We start from the raw sequence: 8,943 nt of genomic DNA, 5'->3' as shown, positions 1-8,943 counted from the left end.
AGCAGGAATTTTATTATCCTCCCTTCTCTGAACATAATGAGCTCAGCTCACACTGGGTCACAATGAATGAGAAATGTTTAGCAACATTTCTTGCTGCCAAAACAACCGTCTGACTTCAAGTAAAGTTACCACTGTGATAAAAATTCAGCCTGAATTCCAAGCTATGCCCTGGACTGATTTTATTTTTGGATCTGAAAAGAAACCCATTAAAACTTCCTTCCAGAATAACCTGCTAGCTCAATATTTGGTGGGGAAAAAAAAGTTTACTTAAGAGCATTTTAATATATTAGTACATAATGGGAAGGGACAACCATGACAACAAGTTTTCGCTTCGGCTTTTTTGACAATACATCCAGGCAGAAAAAAATTACTCATGTGGTTTACAAGAAAAATATCCATGTTTAATCAAATTAAGTACCAGTTGACCTTTTAAGCAAGACTTCCTGTTGCTGTTTGAAGCACTGTTGAAGATACCTTCCAAAAACATCAACGGGCTTTTATTTCTTTCTTCTTTGTTTATTTACCTCTATAGGTGTTGTTTCAGGGATCTCACGGAGAATGATAATACATCGTTTGTGGTTTGGTCTGACTTTTTCTCCTCTCTCATCCACTTGTACCATAGGAGAAGCTAAAATTAAAATACAAAAATTGGCTTAATATTGGACATTGTGCACTGCAAAACATCTCAGCAGTACTAGACTCCATTATCCAACTTGCAACAAAGAACTGCGAAAGACTGCTTAAGAAACCAGATTTCTTGAATTCAGAGTAAAGGACTGTTTTATCAGCTGTAGTCTGTTATATCTTCAGTACATTTTAGCTGTTTGTCTGGTGTTGCCTCTACCTACAGCTCAGGTATCTAAAGAGCTCAGTCCCAAATTCAATTCATTCCCCACTCAAATTCAAGTAAGAGGATACAAAAACATTCCTAGACAGAGCCCTAATAGCAAAAGTTCAAATAAGAGTAGGGAAATCAAGTCAGAATAAAGACTTAAAAGTTCACTTAAAACTGTTCGCAAAAGAAGCCATGTGCAGAATCAGCACAGGACAGGATGTCAGAAGAATTCTAGTGAACTTTTTCTAATAAGCTTCTTCTAGTTTTATCATTTCTAGTAAACTTCAGCACTGAATCAGAAGACTAGGTTTACTCCCAGAATAAAGACTGCTAACAGCATCTTAGAGTGGCCTCTTACTGCGGCAGATTCAGGCAGTTTATTATAAAGCATAACTAAAATTCAGGAGTCTGGAACAGCCACTTATTCAAACATGTCTGCAGAACAAGGTTCCCGTCACCATTTACCAGAACAGTATGCCATAACCAGCTAAGAGACTAATACATTTCTCTAGAGCAAGGAAGAATAATTTGTTCTACTAATACAGACACCACACACCCAGACTTACATCTCAAAACTTCAAGAATAAGGTCCATATCAGTTGTCAGCTTCTTAATACCTTCCATGTTGGCAATAGTCCATATTGGAACAAACTGATCACTATCCATTTGAGACATCAAGTAGAGATCCTTTGAAAGATTCTCACTAAAAAGACATAAGTTCACTATTTTATAAAAATCCTGAACTTTACTTAGGGAAGTCTCAAAACAACAGGATAGCTGCAGGCTTAAATATTCACCACTACCATTCACAGCTAACTCTAGCCAAAATATACTCAGATTTTCTCTCCTGAAAAAAATCCTAGCAGACCAACACAAAGCGGAATAAGAAAATTAAAAGACTTAATGAAAGTTACAGTGTTCATACATATAGGTCTGCAAAAAGGATCTTGCCAAAGAGACCTCTTCCAGTAATACACAGCTAAATTATCTCAGCATCTTACGACTGTGATGCACAGAAGTCATACTCAATTCTCACAAGGATGCAGACACCACCGAAACAGCTCTACCACAGGGTTTCTACAGCATTTTAGCAAATCTTGTTTCATATCGCAACCAACTCTCTCTCTCTGTTAACATTTATGAAGATGATAGCACATATCAAGCCAAAAAAGCGAAACATTTGTCAACGATTTTAATAAAGCGTTTCTACAAAGTTGAGTGTACTGTACCGTGAGAAACAGAATTCAAGTTGTTTCTTCAAACATTCTCTAATGTCTTCTGTGGACACAGTGGAGCTGCCTTCACCTAAAAGTTACCACATTCACCATCAGATCTGTTTCATGGTAAGAACACAATGCAAGAACACGTTTTCTTCTGGGTAAGACCAAGAAGAAAAGGTCATCTGAGACATGCTTAAAGAACACCATAGTACACATTCTCAAAATTACTTTGATCCCATGGTTTTCACTTACTTGGCCAAGTGCTACGGCTGGCTTGAATCTTCTTAAATATGCATGGAACATTTCAAAGTTCCTACTCAGTCACACTATAACTGCAGCAGACTCCAGAGGATTACAGATACTGACAGTGGTATTCTAACTTGAATACTCACCAGACACTTCATAGATTTGGTATCCAAGATCTTCAGTTGCTAGGACAATTCCATTTGCAGATGCTTCATCAACTCCTGTGCCATTTCTTGTGGCTTCACAAGATGGGGAATACATCACTTCATATTGCTTGCAGCTGTCCTCTGAAATCTCTATGTTACCTGGCAAAAGAACACATCATCAACAGAAGGCCTACTATGAGCTTCAGAATGTTTTCCGTTTGAAAAATCTTGGCTACCATCATTAAAAGAAATACTGGAGAATGCTGTAACTGAAAGTGTCTACACCCAGTCTGTGTTTCTTAGACTTTCAGAGTCTACTTTGTATTGGATAGCACTTTCTACCTCTCCAATTTTAGAAAGATCTTATTATTCGCACTAAGGTCTCAGGGATAAGTAAATAATACGATCATGAAACTGCAAGATCCCCAAAAGCAGCAGATGATCTAAAAAGCAGTCTTTCCACCTGAAATTTAAAATATTTAAACAAGTTTCCTAAAACCAAAGCACTTAAAATTGCTTACATCACTTCCACATATTACATGATTCTTATTTACATGAAGGGCTCAGAAGCATCTGTGACTGTTATAACAATCACAGCTGAATGACATTGAAATGGGCCAATTTCTTGTGCAGGACACCTCAGCTGAGTCTCCACCACATCTGCTTGAGATAGAAACAAGCACAATTTCAGTTTAACCCAGGAGTCAGGCAAAGGTGACTGTTCCAAAAAAAAAAAAAAAAAAAAAATCAATTGCTCTGCTGCTAGACCTTTTCCACACTATGTTGAGTCCACTAAAAACCTACTTTGAGAAGAGATCCTAGTCAACTGCTTACATTAGAAATTGCTTAAAAGCAACAACATATTTGAAAAAATTGCCTTTTGTTATGAAGAGACAAATGAGTTTGTCAGACAATGCACAAACTCAGTATTCTCTCTTCACTTCTGCTGACTTACCAGAAACTTTTGACAGCGCCACACAAACTCAATCCTCCCTTCTTTATCCCTAACTTTTCCTAAACCTTTTTCCCAGGAATCTTCTGCTTCCTAATTAATATGTCTCTGCCATATTTTGAGTAACCTCAGCTATACAATTGGTTTCATATAAGTCTAAGCCAAAGCAGAAAAGATAAACCATTTGCATATTTAGTTCTGCACAACAGGACTGACCACATGGTACAGATGGAAAATTTGGACTGAAATGGAACACAGACTAAACTGGAAGGAGCCAACCATAGATGCTTGGCAGTTTCTACTCCAGTACAAATGCTATTGTCTAACAGTTCTCAGCAGCACCTTGGTGATCTACCAGGATTGTAGGTGGCCCTCAGACCTCATCTTCCTGTTCACAGGGTCAAGTATATACTAAAGTGCAGCCATGTACCCATTTCTACACATTTAGCATCTTGCTTCCCTCTTAGCGCGTTACTCAGTCATCACCGGGCCCCTTGGATCCTGTTACCTGTTGAAGTATTCTGTCCTAGCGCAACTCTGGACACCTTCTTGAACCCGTAAACAAAAGCTCACCGGTCAGACTTCCGATCTCTATAAACTGCCTACTGCTTTCTCATGTTCATTTCATACTTCTTGCTACATCGGCTCTAACAACCTCAAGGACAAGAGCAAGAGGTTGCTTCTCACTGATTAACTCTTAGAGGGAACCCTCAGCGCTACCTAGCATGGGACGTATCATGGCTAGTGTTGAAACATGGGCCCGCGACATCTCACCCTCGGTATGAGTCCCTTGTGCAGCCGCTGTTTCTTGCCATGAGTGCTCTGCGCCATTTGTTGGCGGCACAGCCTCACCACTGCCTTGGGGTGCTTCTTGCCACACTTTTGCATTAGGGTTTAAGCCAGCACCTTTCGATGTTACCTGCTGAAGAGACCACAACACTTTTATTAGGAAAAATAATGCAAAGATGCTTTAGAAGTCAAGCCAGACAATATAGATGAATTTAGTGATTTTCTATAGAATTCCGCATCTCAAGTGTCTAACCAGCTATTAAGCACCTATGTGATTTTTCATTAATCAAAACAGGAAAATCCTTGGTATTTTGCAAGTATTTCGTTTCTACCTCCATTAGAAGTGTTGCCTTCAACCTCTCTTTATTGACATCCGACAACATCAGCAGAGGAAGCGGCTAGCCGTCAAGGACTCTGGTAACTCACAAGCTTTTAAAGACTTGACTGCCATAATGTTCCAGTCCCCTTTCACCAGAAAGGGAAATTTTCCCTCCTCCAGACCCCTTCCTAGAAAGGAAGGTAAAAAAAACATATTTCAAGGAGAAGAAACTAATGACTTGCTGAATTAGTGACATCTATACTAACCACGCATCACCTACGCTATGCCAGGATTCCTCATGAACTTACCTGAGTACTACCTGATTTCCCCATGAGTTTACCTACTTCAATGTATGCTAGTAATTTCCTTAAACTATGCTTTTGCAAAAATTCTCCACCCAAGAACTTCTAGCACCTTACAAGCAACTAATACAGCTTCGTCCAAACAGGTTCCTTCAGACACTGAAGGACAGTCCACTTCACTCACACCATTTGCTTGAATTTAAAAGGCAAAATCCATTAACCCTAGCTCGTATCTCACAAATTCACAAATAAGGAAGTTTGATATTTCAGAGGTCAGCCTCCTGGATTCTGAAATTAAGGAGTGGCTTACTACCAGGCCTCAAACATAATGCAAAAGGATAAGGAAGCAGTTGCAATAGCTTTAGAGATAATTCTTCCGCCAAGGTCACACCTAGTTCCAAAGCTATTTGCTACAAGGACAAGCCCAAATTCAATAACAAGAAGCCTCTAAACACTGGAGAGATTCAAGACAATCACGAGACAAGGCAAAAAAAAGTTCACAATTTTTGCAAGGCCCTCTGAGGTTCAAAATCCCCCACGCACAACTGATTTAATCCATAGAGCAATGGCGTTTTCCCCTCTTTAGTTAATCTTAGCAGAATATAGCTGGAACAGAAAGTAGAACAAAAAATAATTTCAGCGTGAAAGGACACGTGTACATTCCCCTTATTAGTTTTCAGAGGAGCTGTTCTCCAACAAAACAACCTTAGAAGAAAACCCCAGTAACCTGTTGCACCCACATACTCCCACTGTCAGTACAGTTCAGCCAGTTCAAAACTGAACGCTGCTCAACTGCTGGTCACTCCTGTGACGCAGCGTACCTGTCAGCATGGGCACCTGCCCGAGAACTGCAAACCAGCAGATCCCATTTCCTTGAATTTAATTTTCATCACAGCAAAAAAGAGACATGTCCAGGAGATTATTCATTATTTTATAAAAATAAACACTGCCTCACTACCTTACGTCTTTGGCATCAGCATTTAGCTCAGTCTGAAAGTAATTGTAAGGCATAAGTATGATAAAGTGAAACTGAAAAATTTTAGGGAGATTACTACACTTCTAAAGGTGATCAGTAGTAAAAAGCAACTCTAAGTGTGGCAGATGATGTTACTCACTTTAGCCAATACCAAAAGACACATGTGGTAGTAAGTTCAGAAATCACAAGTCCAAATGAAAAGTGCCAAGAACCTAAATAGATTCAGGCCGATAAGATGATGACCGGACCTATTAATACAACAGCTGAAAAATACACCTGAAACAGAGCGTGGGCTACTTCCTCTTTGTTCTAGAAACACTTAATGACATGTCATGCAATTCTGCAAGACCCAGCCCTGATGTCATGCATCTTAATAGCAAGACACCATGGACTCCAGGAGGACAAAAAGTCCCTAATTTACATAAGCTTTTTGAAAATACAGTCTGCTGTGCTCCAGGAGCAGTGCCACTCCATTCTGGCAAGCGGCTCTTCTGAAGAGAAAGCCAAAATATCAATTCTTGCTTATTTAACTGAGGCTAACAAATACCAAACCCATTCCATTGGCTGCAGAACAATCCTCCCAGCTGCTATCGGGAACTTTCATGATGAGGTTAAAGCTTTACAGAGTTACAAAGGTTAGGAACACTCGCTAGTATCCATGAGCTGACAAAGCTGTCTTCCTCAGCAGTTTCCCTCTAGTTCACATTACTTTTGGGAAGTGTGGATCAAAGATTCTCCTCCAGCAATTCCTCAAGATTGACTATCAATCTCATTTTGAAAGGACGGTAAAAAATATTTTCCTTATTTTAACAGTCTAAATTACATTTAACAGATTCAGTTAAGACAATGAATGAAAGTACTCAGAGTTTCTTTTAAAGCATTCTATTTTAATAGTAATTCAAATTATCCTGCAACCAAAATCTTAACACTGAGCTTGTGATAGATTTCCCCAAGCAGACTGACTCTCTAGAGAGGAATCTAAGTGAAAAATCTAAAAAGGAATTTAATAAAACTTGTGAGGCCAGAATATAAATGTTTTCCAGAAGTGGAAGTGTAAGCAGAAGGAAAAAAAAAACAAGGTCAGCAAACCTATGGCAGGTTAGCAAAGAGAAGCCTTGTGCTGGCTGGGGGACATGACAGGTAGGGAAATACGCATCTGCAGTGGACTCGGACACATGCCAGTGTAGTTACCTGCCACCTTTTCAAAGCTTATCCAGGCTGTGAAGCAAACCAAAAAAAGAGAGAAAGCCAGTGTCAAACCAAAAGCCACACACAGAACTTCTTTGGAACTGACTGCAGGATATCACATAAGAACAGTTCAGTACTCTGAACATCCCAGGTGACTCTTAAAACACACATTAGCTTTCATGGTCACAAGAGTTACTTCCACTGAATTTATCATGTTTTGTTCATTAGCCAGCACAGGCACCCCAGAACTAGGGGTGCCTCCTTTACCCCTCAGTAAAGCAAACGCACAGCTGTGCCGTATCAAGATGGCACCACCCTCACCTGTGTCAATGGTGTCCATCACTGCTGTGTGAACAGGGACAATCTGGGGGGTTTGCCACCTAGAGGGAAGCAGGAAGCCTCACCTGCTAAAAAAGAGGGCCAGCAATACTCAGTGCTTTATACAGTCCTGGTTTTCTAGGTAGGAAACATCACTGGCAACAATTAGGGCAGCGTTTCACCCACCTGAAGTGCACAGATTTCAATTTTCCCAATAAATTACTAATTCTGAATTAGGAACACATACCCCACCGACCAAAACCCAAAACAGGCACAGCAAGCCATTATCAATTGCACTTTTCACAATGCATTTAATATTCCCAATGCACCTTAATTGTTGATCACTAACAGAGCATGCTGGTCCTGGCTGCAAGTGAAAAACAAGACTTACACCAAACATTAATGCATGAAAAATAACATGAGCCTTATTCCATTCCCTCACTGCAACAAGTTTTTTGAGCTAAAAAGATATTAAAGCAAAACAGAATTCCACTATGCACACTGTGAAGGACTCAATTCACAATCACCATGTGCACACCGTTAAGTGTAAAATATAACACCGATAGATAAAAAAAGTCAGCCAGTCCCCCCAAGAGCTTCAGTACTTCTAACACAATCCAGCTCTGTACCTTATTTTGCAGGCAACCCCAAAGATCCTGAGATAAAACCTGCTGTCTGCTTTCAAGCATCCGACCACAGCATTTCAGAACACCTGGTCAAGAGCTCAAGTTCCCTGTCCTGGCAGTGAAAAGCCACCTTCAGAAAGTCTGGATTGTCCTCAGAAACTCAAAATTACACATCATTGATGCTTCCTGAATGCAGATCACAGAAACTAACTTGCAACACTACTGGTGGAAGAGAAAGGAGGAGATCAAACAAAGCTACTAAAGTAAATCAACTTTGTGCTTTAAAAGGATTCACTAAACACCCAGACACATGCTGCCTGGCTTCGCAGGCTCCTGATTTACTTCAGCTCCCTTTGACCAGCCCGAGCCCCATCCACAACACAATCACTCTGTGTCACCGCTACAGGTTCCAGAACCTGCCTCGCATACCCGCTGCTCAGAGGGGCCACCTCCGTCTCGCAGGCTCAGCTCCTCTCCGCCGTGCTCAGCCTCGGATGAGGTTAGCTGCTCGCAGCTCCTGGCTGCAGTCATCTGACTGCAGCTCTGATTAGCTTGAACAGCACCTCTTCAAGTTAAATACTGTAAAACCAAATTCTTAAGACCTGTCATTCTGTGTCCATGACATCTTGCCCCCCCACCCCTCAGTGCAAGTAACATTCAGTTCAGAACTGAGGCAACTAGTTTAAGACAGAAAAGGTATTTTCCAAACCCTTTTATTCAGGTGTTCTTAACTGTGGAATATATCTTGGTATTCATGTAGAAGACCACGACCACCACATATGAACCAGATATACCATTAGCAATCAACTGGCTTCCCTCCGTTATTTCTTTATTAAACCAGCAGCTGTTTGCTTTGTGCACTTTTTGGACAAAACTTACTGCAAAGTTTAACGAAGCAGTGCAGTCGCCTGGGTTTGTCCAGCAAATGCTGAAACTGCTTCACCATACTCCGTGAACGCTGTAAATAAGTGAAGCACCGGCATGGGGGGGCAGCGGCTGCGGACCCAAGCCCGGGCCAGCACGCTG

The 8,943-nt window shown here is 40.7% G+C and overlaps 1 protein-coding gene across 1 annotated transcript in view; it reads right to left on the bottom strand.

The window, feature by feature from the left end:
- The window catches only part of LARP4 (La ribonucleoprotein domain family, member 4), a 17,236-nt gene extending 9,923 nt beyond the window's left edge, over window positions 1-7,313 (bottom strand). The window contains 7 exon segments of the mRNA XM_010295443.1: window positions 525-628; window positions 1,402-1,538; window positions 2,065-2,140; window positions 2,448-2,606; window positions 4,174-4,338; window positions 4,615-4,695; window positions 7,295-7,313. Of these exon segments, the coding sequence (XP_010293745.1) occupies window positions 525-628; window positions 1,402-1,538; window positions 2,065-2,140; window positions 2,448-2,606; window positions 4,174-4,338; window positions 4,615-4,695; window positions 7,295-7,313 (741 nt within the window).
- Window positions 7,314-8,943: the final 1,630 nt, after the last annotated feature.

This window comes from Phaethon lepturus, unplaced genomic scaffold, assembly GCF_000687285.1.
Source record: "Phaethon lepturus isolate BGI_N335 unplaced genomic scaffold, ASM68728v1 scaffold42369, whole genome shotgun sequence".
NCBI lineage: Eukaryota > Metazoa > Chordata > Aves > Phaethontiformes > Phaethontidae > Phaethon > Phaethon lepturus.
The sequence above is the reverse complement of the archived record's forward strand: the minus strand, read 5'-3'. Positions and strand labels throughout refer to the sequence as shown.